The sequence below is a fragment of the Entelurus aequoreus genome, linkage group LG23 (genome assembly GCF_033978785.1).
Source record: "Entelurus aequoreus isolate RoL-2023_Sb linkage group LG23, RoL_Eaeq_v1.1, whole genome shotgun sequence".
Classification (NCBI taxonomy): Eukaryota; Metazoa; Chordata; class Actinopteri; order Syngnathiformes; family Syngnathidae; genus Entelurus; species Entelurus aequoreus.
Window position 1 is genome coordinate 14,024,954 of NC_084753.1, and position 17,500 is coordinate 14,042,453.

At 38.6% G+C, this 17,500-nt stretch overlaps 1 protein-coding gene across 1 annotated transcript in view; it reads right to left on the reverse strand.

Moving 5' to 3' along the window:
* Positions 1–196: 196 nt before the first annotated feature.
* The window catches only part of LOC133640351 (phosphatidylserine synthase 1-like), a 98,804-nt gene continuing 81,500 nt past the window's right edge, over positions 197–17,500 (reverse strand). The window contains exon 3 of the mRNA XM_062033721.1: positions 197–343. Coding sequence (XP_061889705.1) covers positions 197–343 — 147 coding nt within the window. The remainder of the gene's footprint in view (positions 344–17,500) is intronic.

The following is a 17,500-nucleotide window of genomic DNA, read 5'->3' on the forward strand; positions in this document are numbered from 1 at the left end:
GTCCCGCTTGTTGGACTAATCTGCGTGTCGTTGGTAGCTTCCAGATCCTTAGATTTCCCGACTTTGAACGAGAGACGTCAGAAATTCTTGCAAACCCAGCACGTATTGAAATGCCGCGCGGTCGTCGATACCGAGCGGCGGTATCGTCGCGTGTCCGCGCGGGTTCCGAAAACGCAACCGGCGACAGAATCGTCACTCAGCGAAAGCTGTCGCAGAGGGCCTGTTCACTTCCAGGAATACAGTCGTCCGCGGGATCTCTGATGGAGCGGCAGCTGTGGCAGATATGATTACTACGACTGGGCACGGACAAGACGCAGCCTTCGCCCAAGTACTTTGCCGAGCGCTGAAAAAACAAAAATGGCATGAGAAGCAGCTAAAGCAATTGCACGAACAATAAAAAAAAAAAAAGAAGACGACTTGTTTGTTACAACGATCAGTTTGGCCAACTTTATGACTTTGTAGCTATATTTAGCGAGTATTCAGTAGATACTCTACGTCTACGATACTTCAACGTTTTCCAAACTGATGCAGAGATGAATCAGGAACCCCCTGTCTGTATAAAACTGTGTTTCAAATTAAACCTGTCCTAAGCGCACTTTGTCATTGTGCTATGCTAAGATATTCAAATCATCCAGTATAGCACCACTAATAGCTGTTGGTGTAAATATCAGTACCCTGAATATAAGACGAGCAATCCTCTTTAGACTAAGGCCCTGTCTACATTAAGCCGGATAACTCCTTAAACAAATAATTATTTAGCCTAAGCCCCGTTGCGGCCACACTAAAACATCGTTTAAGGTTCCCGTCGTTGTATAATTTTTTTACACGGGTAAGTGCGCCGTGTATTTCTTGAATCTCCGGCTCTTAGTTTGTAAACGATCGATGAGTTCCTACAAAGCTGAGTTCGGAGAGGAAGTGACGCAAGAAAGACCGCGCCCCACACCGGAAGTGACGTCAGACGCTTGTAGAAATCACACATGAATACCTTAAGACAGGGGTCACCAACCTTTTTGAAACCAAGAGCTACTTTTTGGGTACTGATTAATGCGAAGGGCTACCAGTTTGATACACACTTGAATAAATTGCCAGAAATAGCCAATTTGCTCAATTTACCTTTAACTCTATGTTATTATTAATAATTAATGATATTTACACTTAATTGAACGGTTTAAAAGAGGAGAAAGCACGAAAAAAATGACAATTAAATTTTGAAACATAGTTTATCTTCAATTTCGACTCTTTAAAATTCAAAATTCAACCGAAAAAAAGAAGAGAAAAACTAGCTAATTCGAATCTTTTTGAAAAAATTAAAAAAAGAATTAATGGAACATCATTAGTAATTTTTCCTGATTAAGATTAATTTTACAATTTTGATGACATGTTTTAAATAGGTTCAAATACAATCTGCACTTTGTTAGAATATATAACAAATTGGACCAGCTATATTTCTAACAAAGACAAATCATTATTTCTTCTAGATTTTCCAGAACAAAAATTTTAAAAGAAATTCAAAAGACTTTGAAATAAGATTTAAATTTGATTTGACAGATTTTCTAGATTTGCCAGAATAATTTTTTTGAATTTTAATAATACATTTAAAGAAATATTTCACGAATATTGTTTGTCGAAAAAACAGAAGCTAAAATGAATAATTAAATTAAAATGTATTTATTATTCTTTACAATAGAAAAAATTAATTTACTTGAACATTGATTTAAATTGTCAGGAAAGAAGAGGAAGGAATTTAAAAGAAAAAAAGTTATGTGTTTAAGAATCCTAAAATCATTTTTAAGGTTGTATTTTTTCTCTAAAATTGTCTTTCTGAAAGTTATAAGAAGCAAAGTAAAAAAATTAATGAATTTATTTAAACAAGTGAAGACCAAGTCTTTAAAATATTTCCTTAGATATTCAAATTCTATTTGAGTTTTGTCTCTCTTAGAATTAAAAATGTCGGGCAAAGTGAAACCAGCTTGCTAGTAAATAAATAAAATTTAAAAAATAGAGGCAGCTCACTGGTAAGTGCTGCTATTTGAGCTATTTTTAGAACAGGCCAGCGGGCTACTCATCTGGTCCTTATGGGCTACCTGGTGCCCGCGGGCACCGCGTTGGTGACCCCTGCCTTAAGACATAGGTGTCAAACTCTGGCCCGCCGCATAATTTCACTTGGCCCGTGAGGCGATATTAAATTAACACTAGAGCTGGCCCGCCGATTATATACAGCGGCGGTGCCGCGGTACACCGCTAATTCTCATACTTGCCAAACCTCCCGGGAAACTCCCAAATTTCAGTGACCCTCCCGAGAATTGTAGCGTCCTCTTTTCGTCCAGTCCAACAAGTGCTGGCCCAGTTACATAATACGTGCAGCTGTGGCGCGCACACTCAAGTGACTGCAACGCATACTTGATCTTCAGCGATACAGGTTACACTGAGGGTGCCACTATAAAAACCTTTAACGTTGTTAGAAATATGCGCCACACTGTGAATCCACACCAAACAAGAATGACAAACACATTTTGGGAGAACATCCGCACAGTAACACGACATAAACACAACAGAACAAATACCCAGAACCCTTTGCAGCAGTAACTCTTCCGGGACGCTACAAGGTGTGTGTGTGTGTGTGTGTGTGTGTGGGGTGGGGGTAGGGGGTGGGGGTTTGGAGGTAGCAGGGGTGTATATTGTAGCGTCCAGGTGTTGTGCCGGATAATGCACCCCCGGCGTAGAATGCACCCCCCTGATGGGAGTGTTATATCAACTAAAGCCCACACTTAAAGTTGCCACGTGCAAGATTTAATCTATTTGAAAAATGTATTTAATAAGAAGTCAAAAGTGCAAAAACAATAATGTTCGTGTTGGAGGAGTTGTGAATGAATGAAATATGAAATCCGTGCTGCAGTTTGCAGGTGTACCTAATGTTGTGGCCCAGCAGCGACTGCAGCACGGATTTCATATTTCATTCATTCACAAATCCTCCAACACGAACATTATTGTTTTTGCACACACACACACACACCTTGTAGCGTCCCGGAAAGTTACTGCTGCAAAGGGTTCTGGGTATTTGTTCTGTTGTGTTTATGTTGTGTTACTGTGCGGATGTTCTCCCGAAATGTGTTTGTCATTCCTGTTTGGCGTGGGTTCACAGTGTGGCGCATATTTCTAACAATGTTAAAGTTGCTTATACAGCCACTCTCAGTGTAACGTGTAATCGCTGTTGATGAAGTAAGCGTTGCATTCACGTGTGTGTGCTTACAGGAGCCGCACATATCTTGTGACTGGGTGGGCACGCTGTTAGAAGGGATGAAAAGTAGAGGACGTTAAAAGCAGTGCATTCAATTTTTATTTAAATTGTATTTGTTATGCCATTGATATTTTTAAATTTTTATTATCATTATTTGAAACTCGATTTTGCATGTCACTATAAAATCATATAAACTTTGCTTGTTCAATATTTAATGCAAAACTTGTTTGGGTCCCTATCAAAAAGGTTAATTTGTTCAACCTTGGCCCGCGGCTTTGTTCAGTTTTAAATTTTGGCCCACACTGTATTTGAGTTTGACACCCCTGCCTTAAGAGAAGGAAACGCGCGATTGCAGCTATTTGGGATACACCACATCTCAGACGGCGACATAGCAATGTTGAGCGACGGTTTTGGGTAAGGCCTGGAAGAACGGCAGCCTGGTGGGATATGTTTGTCAACGAGTGTGTTGTGCCAGAGGAACGGCAAGAGAACTTTCGAATGTCCAGGTCAGCTGTGATTCTACTTAGCGAAAAACTTCGTCCATTTGTCGAAAGGAGACACAACGAGAATGCGGGCTCCCGTGGACGAGGGAGTAATATGGAAAACAGCGAATGCATTTGGACTGGCAAAGCAGACTATCAGTTTTTGTCCGCGATGTATGTCGAGGGATTACTCACCGTCTAGTTTTGTAGTCCATAACTATTGTGAAGTCAGCCTACAAGCACAGTGTCCTGACCAGGTATCTAGATCCCCAGATTGATTGTTGTAAAATGTTTTTTATCACATTGTTTACTTTCACACGTCCATTAAAGATATGATTCATGTATGATGGCTCAGGTGCGATTCACTACAATAGTCTAACAGCGGCTGATGGTGAGGCAAGCAAGGTTTACTGTTAAGAGAAATGTGGCAATAGTCTACATTGAAACACAGGGTAAGAATACACTTCCAGGTCAGAGGTAACTATGATGTGCTCATTTTCTTTCACGCATGCGTACTAGGTCGCGTTGCGCCAGCGGACGGAGGGAGGAGGGGGTCTTAAACGGTGGCACTGTGTGTGTGTGGACATGGATAAGGTTAGGTCGGATATAGCCTGGATAACCTTAGTGTAGAAGGGGCCTAAATACTACAAAACAATGTCTGCTATAGTACATTTTTTGTTTGTTTTTTAGCACTTTCTACAGCTATTTTATTTGGTTATATTATATACTATACTATTGTATACTATTACAATGCGGAGAGAGGAAAAGGTCCTTTTGTGCTGTGTGTTTCGGTATCAATTGACAATAAATAAAGTGTAGCTAGAACATGTTGAAACAGAAAATAAGCAGATATTAATAATAAATGAACAAGTAGATTAATAATACATTTTTACAGTTTGTCCCTCATAATGTCGACAAAATAATATAATGATAAATTACACAAAATGTTACTGCATACCTCAGCAGACTAAGTAGGAGTCTTTGTTTGTTTACTTACTACTAAAAGACAAGTTGTCTAGTATGTTCACTATTTTATTTCAGGACTAAATTGCCATAATAAACATGTTTAATGTACCCTAAGTTTTTTTTGTTAAAGTAAAGCCAATAATGACATTTTTTGTGGTCCCCTTTATTTAGAAAAGTACCAAAAAGTACCGAACAGTACCGAAAAGTATCGAAATACTTTTGGTACCGGTACCAAAATAATGGTATTGGGACAACACTAATAACACACACACCGAGCACCCACTGGCAGAAATGTAGATCGGCGCCTATGATTCTATATACCGTATTTTTCGGACTATAAGTCGCAGTTTTTTTCATAGTCTGGGCGGGGGTGCGACTTATACTCAGGAGCGACTTATGTGTGAAATTATTAACACATTACCGTAAAATATCAAATAATATTATTTAGCTCATTCACGTAAGAGACTAGACGTATAAGATTTCATGGGATTTAGCGATTAGGAGTGACAGATTGTTTGGTAAATGTATAGCATGTTCTATATGTTATAGTTATTTGAATGACTCTTACCATAATATGTTACGTTAACATACCAGGCACGTTCTCAGTTGGTTATTTATACCTCATATAACGTACACTTATTCAGCCTGTTGTTCACTATTCTTTATTTATTTTAAATTGCCTTTCAAATGTCTATCCTTGGTGTTGGGTTTTATCAAATAAATTTCCCCCCAAAAATGCGACTTATACTCCAGTGCGACTTATATATGTTTTGTCCCTTCTTCATTATGCATTTTCGGCCGGTGCGACTTATACTCCGGAGCGACTTATACTCCGAAAAATACGCTATGTTATAGCATTTTTTTTTTTTTAATAAATGAACTAATTCACTACAACATAATGACAATTGAGCCTCTCTAATTGAACAACAAGGCATGCGTTTTGATTTCCAGGACCTAAAATGTTTTGAAAATCCATCAGTCAGATCAAATGAATGTTTCACTATGGTTTGTGGAAAACACTCCCGGGGATATTTGTAATAAATTCTATTTGCTGACATTCTCTGTAAAAAAAAAAAAAAAAAATGTAATTGGAATAATTGTTCCAGGTACAAAAATTCCCGGGCAGATTTATGAGACATGAGGCACACTGCTGCTCCTAAACAGTCCCCTTGACTTTACCGTGTAGTATAAAGCATTAATGAAAATAAAGTACTTTTCCTTCAAAGACATTCTGCCAGTCACTTTAAATCATATTTAACTTGTTTTACATGCTGATGCATCATTTACATTTATAAATGTTTTTGGAAAGATCCAGAAATGCTACTCTGTCCTTCGTGTTTCCTCGGTAGCTTTGAAGCGGTCAGTGCGTAGAGATACGTCTCCGCATGAAAACAAGGAAGACGGGGTTCCACCGGGAGACCCTAAATTGAAACTAAGGCTGCACCCGATGGACCACAGGATGTGCCTGCAGAATGTAGAACTATCAAAATGGTGAAACAGTCTGTTAGTGCCCATTCATATAAACTGTCTTGTAATGTTCTCAGGCCCTTGGAGGATAAAACTACAGGAAGAGAAGAATGGTTTTCACATAACTTCTTCTTCTTTTTTTTTTTTTCTAAAGCAAACTCCTGCGTTTCTCTCCTCCTCGCAGTTAAATGTTGTATTCCACCGGGTGCCGGAAGGAAGCAGCCCCGTAAATCCCTGCTGCTCGACTTAAAACGGAAACAGTATCTTAGGACAGGTGAAGAACTTAAAGATAAGTGCGCCCAGGTTCCTTGGTCTTTGTCTCCAGAGGGCAATCTTCCGACCGCACAATGCAAAGGCGCAGGCGTTGGGTTTAAATTTAGCCAGACAGGAAGCTGTAACGATGAAATAAGATTCGGGAAACTGAGCTCCACCTGATTAAACATCGTTCGGTCTTAGTTTTCAGGCCAATTTGCCGTGTTAAACAGCGCAAGTGTAACATTTAAAACTAAGAGGTTCTCCTGAGGGTTGAGGGGTGGTAGGTGGATTAGGAAGTCTTCACTTAGTCCGGTGTAATGGACTCAGCCGATGTGTGAACTTGTAAGTCTCAATTCAGAGGAAGGATGCTGGGAGTTCAAAGGTAAACAATGGGAACGTTAAGGGCTTCAGAAGGGTGCCCAGATGGTTTTAGGATTTAGGTTCCAGGCAAGTGCGGTGGAATCACAATTCCGTCAAAAGCTCGTAAAAACAGTCCACACACAATGAAATGGAAAAATTTGTCGGCCAAATTTGCAGCATCGAAAGGAATAAACCTGATTTCTTTGGCATTTTATGGCTTTTTTAAGAACAAACAAACATTTAATCATCATTAAGTTGAATAATATGTCTGCAAGGCTACTGACATATGAGGTAATGCGTCATTTCCAGTTGTGGATGTAGTGCGCACGGCATAGCTATATTAAGATTAAGATTAAAGTACCAATGATTGTCACACACACACTAGATGTGGTGAAATTTGTCCTCTGCATTTGACCCATCCCCTTGGGGAGCAGTGGGCAGCAGCGGTGCCGCGCCCGGGAATCATTTTGGTGATTTAACCCCCAACTCCAACCCGTGTTGCTGAGTGCCAAGCAGGGAGGTTATGGGTCCCATTTTTATAGTCTTTGGTGTGACTCGGCTGGGATTTGAACTCCAACCTATATGGAAGACTAAATACTATATAGGCCTTTTTCCACCAAACTTTCAGGAACCGCAAATTCCTGGAACTAAAGGTTCCTGTAGACCAGAGGTGTCCAAACTTTTTCCAATGAGGGCCGCACACGGAAAAATTAAAGCATGCGGGGGCCATTTTGATATTTTTCATTTCCAAACCGTAACAAAATATATGGATTTGTTTTTGTTTTTTTTAACCTTCAGGGCTCTCGGGGACCATAAAGGGTCTAAGTCATTCAAATGTTAAAAACAAGTCAAATTATTATTGTATTTTTTTATTTAACGCTTACAGTAAATCTCTACAGTATATCAACTTTAGGTTGATGTAAAGTTAAAAAAAACAAAAAGGTTGTATGCCTTTTCTGTCAAAGACAACTTTGTGTTTTATAATAAAACTGAAATATGCAGTATTTCCCCCACTGCCCAAAACATTCCGAAAGCAATGTTTGATGATGTAATTAGAGCTCAATAATGCAGGACACCATTGATTTTAATTAATTATTATTTTTGAGTAATCACAGTGAAAAGATAAATAAAATCCCATTAAATATATTTGGGATTCACAAGGTGCCCCACTCATAAAGTGATACATTTTACTTTCAACACTTAAGTTACGAGATCAACTTCAGATATATCTGTCGATTTTACATTTCAACTATTATTTTGTTTGTTTTTATGCTCTTTTGTCAAACAAAGGAGCCTTGAATAGGTCAATAATTAATTATAACATTGATTTTTTAATTTGGAGCAATGGCAAAAAAAGAAAAAGAAAGATAGACAAAAGAAAAAAAACAGCCTGCATGGCAGCTTTGTGTCAACATTGCAACTCATTCCACTTTTTGTAATGTTTTTTTTAATTTTTGCAATAGCATTTCTAGAATGTGTCGCGGGCCGGTAAACAATTAGCTGCGGGCCGCAAATGGCCCCCGGGCCGCACTTTGGACACCCCTGCTGTAGACCTATGTGGTTTCAGAGTTAGGTGGTTTATACAAACCAGGCTGATGACGTATGGATGAGTGGCACAGTATATTTCTAGATTGATACCATTTAAATAAACAAACAATATCAGGGTCATATTTATTTTCCCGGTAGGCACAAGACATTGATACAACGTTGATTATACGTACATGTCCTTTAAAGCTGACTTCGAAACAACGTTGCAAAATAGTTGTATTTGTAAATTGAGACAATGTTGATGTCCAATGTTGTCCACGTTGTTAGTTGGGAAATGAGCACATTTCTATGGTCAAATCAACGTCACAACCTGACGTCGTCAGAAAGTATGTTGTTTCAACGTTGTATTTGTGTTGCAGAATATTGGTTGGGACATGACCAAATTTCAATGATCAAATCAACATCAGAACCCAATATTGATTAAACGTCATCAGAAAGTATGTTGTTTCAACGTTGTATTTGTGTTGTAGAATATTGGTTAGGGCATGACCAAATTTCAATGATCAAATCAACATCAGAACCCAATATTGATTAAACGTCATCAGAAAGTATGTTGTTTCAACGTTGTATTTGTGTTGCAGAATATTGGTTGGGACATGACCAAATTTCAATGATCAAATCAACATCAGAACCCAATATTGATTAAACGTCATCAGAAAGTATGTTGTTTCAACGTTGTATTTGTGTTGTAGAATATTGGTTAGGGCATGACCAAATTTCAATGATCAAATCAACATCAGAACCCAATATTGATTAAACGTCATCAGAAAGTATGTTGTTTCAACGTTGTATTTGTGTTGCAGAATATTGGTTGGGACATGACCAAATTTCAATGATCAAATCAACATCAGAACCCAATATTGATTAAACGTCATCAGAAAGTATGTTGTTTCAACGTTGTATTTGTGTTGTAGAATATTGGTTAGGGCATGACCAAATTTCAATGATCAAATCAACATCAGAACCCAATATTGATTAAACGTCATCAGAAAGTATGTTGTTTCAACGTTGTATTTGTGTTGCAGAATATTGGTTGGGACATGACCAAATTTCAATGATCAAATCAACATCAGAACCCAATATTGATTAAACGTCATCAGAAAGTATGTTGTTTCAACGTTGTATTTGTGTTGTAGAATATTGGTTAGGGCATGACCAAATTTCAATGATCAAATCAACATCAGAACCCAATATTGATTAAACGTCATCAGAAAGTATGTTGTTTCAACGTTGTATTTGTGTTGTAGAATATTGGTTAGGGCATGACCAAATTTCAATGATCAAATCAACATCAGAACCCAATATTGATTAAAAGTCATCAGAAAGTATGTTGTTTCAACGTTGTATTTGTGTTGTAGAATATTGGTTAGGGCATGACCAAATTTCAATGATCAAATCAACATCAGAACCCAATATTGATTAAACGTCATCAGAAAGTATGTTGTTTCAACGTTGTATTTGTGTTGTACAATATTGGTTAGGGCATGACCAAATTTCAATGATCAAATCAACATCAGAACCAAATATTGATTAAAGGTTGTCAGAAAGTATGTTGTTTCAACGTTGTATTTATGTTGTACAACATTGGTTGGAAAATGACCAAATTTCAATGATCGAATCAACATCAGAACCCAACATTGATTAAACGTTGTCAAAAAGCATGTTGGTCCAACGTTACGTTTGATTTGCTCAATGTCCCAGAACTTAATTTAACCAATTGTCAACGTCGTTTAAAAATGTCTTGTGCCTGCCGGGTTACTAAAGTGTAAGTGAAATGAAATACAAAGCAAAAATAAACATAACGATAAGATTTAAAAAGAAAGTCAGGCTTTTGTCCGCAGTGTAGAACAGTCAGAAAGTAAATGATGAACTCATAAGGGTCAGGCGAGTCCTTATGGTCCATTTTAGATATAAATAACAATATACCGTAAATTCCTGCTACTTTTTCCCTACACTTTGAAGCCTGTGGCTTATAAAACGGTGCGGCTCATTTATGGATTCATTATAAAAATAGTAAAAAAAAACAGAATGTAAAGTAATAATACAGTGTAATAAAAAGTTAAAGTTAAAAGTTAAAGTACCAATGATTAAGCATTCATTATTTTCTTGTTGCTCTACTTCACTTTAGCTTAGCGCCGCGGCTAGCATAGCATTTCCTCTACTCCTTCCTCCTTCTTCTGGAGGATTTTGCAATGCAACTTTGTGAGTGACAGGTGACAACAAACTGCCCTAATAGAATAAAAAAAACTAAACAATGTCCGTCAACACTGTTCAATTATTCTAACGTCTGTTGAGACGTTTAAAAAGGACAGAAATTCCATTGATCACTTTATTGAGCAAAACTGTTTATATTCGGCAGAAACTAGGGCTGGGTGATATGGCTGAAAACTACATCACGATATACGTTTTTTTTTATATTGATCAATATCAATAATTATTGATACTTTTATGACTTATTAAAGCCTGCCAATAAATACAGTGAAACAATTTCCAACTTAACAAGGGTGCTATTTATCAGTGGAGAAGGTGTCTGGATAAGGTAATAAAATAATTAAAGCAGATTTAAAGGTAGTTGCAGATTTAAGACACCAGATGGCAGTAGTGTATAAGCTATTGAACACTATACAGAGTAGTTTGGGAAGCTACTCATTATACCGACAAATTGGAAGTGTCAGGACGTCTGCATTAAAACCAACAAAACTAAAGTTATTGAGTTGCTGTATCAAAATATCACGGCTCGTCTTCTCACTCCATGCAGAGAATCCAGAGCGAGACAGAAAGACGGCGCAACCAAAATTTGTAGTCGATACTGTTACGCGATTGGCTGTTAGCGTGTCCCTCCCATTGCTCAGTGAATACTGTTAACTGATTGGCTGTTAGCTTGTCCTTCCCATTGCTGAGTGACACTTCCTGTTTCCTGTCTGCTGGGTTCCCAGAGCGCGGGTGACTTCATGAAACTAATTTTGCTGAAACATTTCTGGTTTCTTCCGACTAAAAAATATAAATAAATATTGAATATTTTATCAAACACATTTTATATTGATCTCGATTATGTGTCTATCGCGATATATATTGATATCGTTTTATCGGCCCAGCCTTAGCGGTAACCACTCCAAAAACATTAGTGAACACATTTTATCTAGAAAAAACGTACAAACCAGGCCAAAATCAACTTTTTGCCACCAACACACGCACTCATGGCACATGGCACTCAGCCACTGATGCGCTTACGGCCACACAAAAAGTCGGACAACTCCAACACCACACAAAGTGTGAATGCTCCTTACTCAGATGAGTGCTTATTTTACTGTCATTTATTAGGAATGTTAACTCTTGAATACAAATCATGAAATGCTGTTACTAGATTACAGAAATGCAAATAAAAAGACATTTTATTGACAGAAAGTTACAGGAATGTACACTTTATCTCATGCTTACATCTCATTGTGCAACATGAGAATGATTTGAGGGCAACTTAATGTGATCTCTGAAAGAGGTACCGTATTTTTCGGACTATCAGTCGCAGTTTTTTTTCATAGTTTGGCCGGGGATGCGACTTATACTCAGGAGTGACTTATGTGTGAAATTATTAACACATTACCGTAAAATATCAAATAATATTATTTAGCTCATTCACGTAAGAGACTAGACGTATAAGATTTCATGGGATTTAGCGATTAGGAGTGACAGATTGTTTGGTAAACGTATAGCATGTTCTATATGTTATAGTTATTTGAATGACTCTTACCATAATATGTTACGTTAACATACCAGGCACGTTCTCAGTTGGTTATTTATGAGTCATATAACATACACTTATTCAGCCTGTTGTTCACTATTCTTTATTTATTTTAAATTGCCTTTCAAATGTCTATTCTTGGTGTTGGGTTTTATCAAAAAAATTTCCCCCAAAAATGCGACTTATACTCCAGTGCGACTTATATATGTTTTTTTTCCTTCTTTATTATGCATTTTTGGCCGGTGCGACTTATACTCCGGAGCGACTTATACTACGAAAAATACGGTACTAATTATTTACGAAGTAGGACCCCCACCAAGACGTACAATACGAGTACATGGCTCATGAAAAACCAGATTTTTGTTGTTGTTATTTTCATTATAAGTGAGCCAAATCACTTATTTTAGAAACTAATCCCCTGAAATGTGAAAGGTGCCAATTCCTAGTTAAAAAGTGTAGTTTACAGATTTTTTAAATAGTTTTTAACATTATAACTGTTAAGTTTATGAACTGGATAAATGTTATTAAAATGTTACTTCGCACCGGTACAGTTCATGTGTTGTGATTTGCTATTTGTCGTGACCTTAAACAATCCATTTGTAGTACTTGCATGCGAGCCACGGAATTAAACATGAATTGAAAGTGGAACTAATGCTTGTGTCCTGACAGGAATGCAATTTTAAAAACATGATGGACTTTGATTTTAAACGATCTCAAGGGCTTTCCGCGTTGTAGCTTAGTAATCACTGTCAGGGCGTGTCTGTTAAAGGGGATAACACGTCCACCATCTGCTGTGCTCCAAAGCGCCTGTCATAGCGAGATGAACGCACGTGTCATCGGGTGTTGATGCTACCCAAAACACCATGAGCGATTTATGGAGTCATACAGGGGGACTTAAATAAACCGAACCCAAAACAATTTACATAAATGTCTTTTATATTCCTGTTAGCATTTGAGTGAGCGAGCAAGCTCGCATTAGTCAGTTTGTGTGTTCATCAAAGTGCGGTTGGTAATCACGATTTTATCATTTCTATATAAAATAATAATAGTAATCTCTGTTATCGTTAATACCATTTATCGTTACATTCCTAATGTAATTTTTGAAGGTACAGGGTGACTCAAAAAAAGAAACATGTACGTTAAAGACTCTTGTATTCATATTAGCATTTAAGCTACGATGAATTGATTTACTACCATGAATTGATTTAGGTGGACCCCGACTTAAACAAGTTGAAAAACGTATTCGGGTGTCACCATTTAGTGGTTAATTGTACGGAATATGTACTGTGCTGTGCAATCTACTAATAAAAGTTCCAATCAATCAATCAATCAAGCTAGCTAGCGAGCCAGCACTAGTCGGTTTGTGTGTTTATCAAAGTGCAATCAATCACCGTTTACAATAATTTTGATTTAAAATGGTAATTGTAACTGTCAGGAGTTTTATCGTGATGTATCATTGATACCATTTATCGTTACATGCCTAATATAATTGTTTATGGTACAGGGTGACCAAAAAAACACCCAAAAACATGTGCGATAATGGCTCTTGTATTCATATTAGCATTTAAGCTAGCTAGCACTGGTCGGTCTGTGTGTTTATCAAAGCCGACCCCCGAGATGGCGGGATCGTTGCCGTAAGAAACATCAGGTGCGTGGATCGCCCAGCTGCGCACAATTGTGTAATCCCCTCCCAGTGTGTAAAAGGGCGGCAGCCTAGAACGACGGGGCCGAAGGAGCTGGAGAGATGCGAGCGAGGGACAGACGACGACGCGGGAGGCTTAAAAGCGACCGGAAGAGCGAGCAGTGGAAGAGGAAGGAGAAGAAAAGCGACCCGACCAGAGACTGAGTACTATTGAAAAATAAACGAAGTCACAAACTGCTTGTAGTCATGTCAGTTCTTGGTGGTCCATGGAACCCCCGACAGCGAGAGACTGTCACATATGGTTACTTTGTATGTTTGGCACCTAGCAAGGCTGTTGATGCTATGGTGTTTCAATAACGCTACATCCGTTAAGCACCCGGCTTCCAACACTTATTGCTCATCCTCCTTGTATTCGGGCTCAAAAATATAAACTTCTGGATCGTACATTCCCCCAAAGTAATCGTTGTTGGCTCTCACAAAGTCTGCTTGATTAGCATTGTTGTTGATGGGGAAGGGATTTGTGGTTCCTCCTCCTTGCTCATTAACTCTTAAAATGGCTCGGGAATCTACGACAGATATTTAATATTTTGGTCATATCTTTGTAAGTCTTTTGGTGTGATAAATCAGACCTATTTAACATTTAAACTAATCAGACATTAATTAGATTAATCACATGTGTGGAGGGGGGCGTGGCCTGCGGGCCTGCAGCGGAACGGGGTGTGCCAGGAACGGCCTCGAAGTCAGCGACTTGTGCGTAGATGGCTCACCTGGGCCTTGTCATCTAATCACCTGTCGCTCTGTATAAGCAGCAACCGGATGGAGAGACGTTGTTGGAGTGGAGCAAGAGCACGAGCGAGAGGGAGAGCACGGACTGGTAGAAAAGAGACAAACAGACAATTGCTGGAAAGCAACCTGAGGGCATTATTACGAAATAAACTGTATTGTAACCCTGAACCGGGCTCTCATGTCGGTGATTGGTGGTCCAAAGAACCCCCTGGGGGGGCAACATCCACAACATGTTTTATTTTTTGTTTGTTGTTTGTTTTATTTTTGGTCCAAGGTCAGTGCTTATGGTATGCTTGTACTGTGTGTCGTCTTGTGATTTATGTATTGTTTTGTATCATGACCTGTTGAATGTTTACTGTATTAACCTGCCTTTGGACAACGGATGATAATGATTGTGCTAACTTCGGCATATTTACATTGTTGCTCTATGTTGATGAATATGCATTGTCCTAATTCAAATAACTAAATAAATAAATATACACAATAATTGCTTCAATATAGAGGCAACTCGGTTTTCCACACTACTGGTACGTTAAAGCAAAAACAGTCTGCATGGCAGCTTTGTGTTATTAGTCAACATTGTAACTTTTACTCGTTACACCTGCTTGCTCTTTTACTCCACTTTTTTATGTTATTTAAAAAAAAAAAATCATTTTAGAATGTCTGTCCAAAAAAATTAGCTGCGGTGCCGCAAATGGCCCCAGGACCACACTTTGGGTAAACCCCAGCTTTAGTAGATCAGGCCCACAGATCAGAAAACAATGTTATTTGAATCACTCAACCAAGTGGAGTTCATTATTTTGTAGTTAAAGGAAATAATGGCGTCTAAATGTGCAGATAATTGACTATTTTTAAACGCCTGCGTCGATCTGCGCCGTTCATTTATTTTAACGTTCTTAAAATAAACAGGCCAGAACATTACCACCTGGCTAACAGAGTGGAAAGTAATAACACAGTGGTACAGTCAACTGTTTCAACAGGAAAGAGGTTTTTTCCTCCGTGCCAATCATTCACTAGAACGACGTTCAGTAACTACGCAAATACAAATAAATGACATGAAAACCATCATGTTAAAAACTAAGACTTCCTCGCGCGCAGATACCAAAACATGCCGTGACCATCTGTTATCCCTTGGATGCTTGGGGGAGCCGAAGGAGAGGTCTGCAGTGATGTGCAACCTCAATAAAATAGCCCAGATCCAGAGAGACATCCTTCTACTTGTCCACTGCTAATTCATTTGGGAACTAATAGTGAAAGACAGTGAGAGGGTTCATCTGAAAGACATCTGTAAACATGTCAGTAAATCACCCCACGAAGGGATGGCAGCTAGGGAAACTCCCCCACTCCACAGAATCATCCTGTGGTTGGATGACTACACGGCCGACGGAGGACATTAAGATTATTCCCAGATTCTTCTTTTGCTCCCATTAAATGATGGGAACGTCTTATACAACCTTTCATGCCTTTAACAACAAGCACAAATGTTTCATGAGTTAGTGTATCAGCGCTACACCACCCAGCTGCACACCTCTCACACTCGCTAATATGTTTGGGGATGGGCATTGTTTACATTTGAAACGATATTAGTACCAAATCGGTACTTATAGAAAAACCAACCAAAAAACCAACAAAAAAACATTCTAATGCTATATGGAATTTTGTGACATTTAAAGGCCTACTGAAATGAATTTTTTTTATTTAAACGGGGATAGCAGATCTATTCTATGTGTCATACTTGATCATTTCGCGATATTGCCATATTTTTGCTGAAAGGATTTAGTATAGAACAACGACGATAAAGATTGCAACTTTTGGTATCTGATAAAAAAAAGGCTTGCCCCTACCGGAAGTAGCGTGACGTAGTCAGTTGAACATATACGCAAAGTGCCCTATTGTTTACAATGATGGCCGCATGAAGTGAGAGAGATTCGGACCGAGAAAGCGACAATTTCCCCATTAATTTGAGCGAGGATGAAAGATTTGTGGATGAGTAAAGTGCAAGTGAAGGACTAGTGGGGAGTTGAAGCTATTCAGATAGGGAAGATGCTGTGAGAGCCGGGGGTGACCTGATATTCAGCTGGGAATGACTACAACAGTAAATAAACACAAGACATATATATACTCTATTAGCCACAACACAACCAGGCTTATATTTAATATGCCACAAATTAATCCTGCATAAAAACACCTGCGTGTTTGTTACGCTAGCTCCTAGCTCCTCTGCTAGCTCCTAGCTCCATAGAACACGCCAATACAATTCAAACACCTGATCAACACACACAATCACTCAGCCCAAAAGACCGTTCACCTAACCCAAGGTTCATAAAGCTTATATATTTTTAAAAAGTTACGTACGTGACGCGCACATACGGTCAAGCTATCAAATGTTTAGCAGCCAAGGCTGCATACTCACGGTACCTGATATTCAGCTGGGAATGACTACAACAGTAAATAAACACAAGACATATATATACTCTATTAGCCACAACACGACCAGGCTTATATTTAATATGCCACAAATTAATCCTGCATAAAAACACCTGCGTGTTTGTTATGCTAGCTCCTAGCTCCTATGCTAGCTCCTAGCTCCATAGAACACACCAATACAATTCAAACACCTGATCAACACACACAATCACTCAGCCCAAAAGACCGTTCACCTAACCCAAGGTTCATAAAGCTTATATATTTTTAAAAAGTTACGTACATACGCAAAAAAAAGTTGCGCACATACGGTCAAGCGATCAAATGTTTAGAAGCCAAAGCTGCATACTCACAGTAGCACGTCTGCGTCTTTGTCATCCAAATCGAAGTAATCCTGGTAAGAGTCTGTGTTGTCCCAGTTCTCTACAGGCGTCTGTGTATCGAAGTCAAAAGTCCTCCTGGTTAGAGTCTCTGTTATCCGAGTTCTTCCATCTTGACTGCATCTTTCGGGAATGTAAACAAAGAAGCGCCGGCTGTGTACTGTTGTTGCTGACTACGTTCGAAAAATACGTCCATTTCGCACCGACAACTTT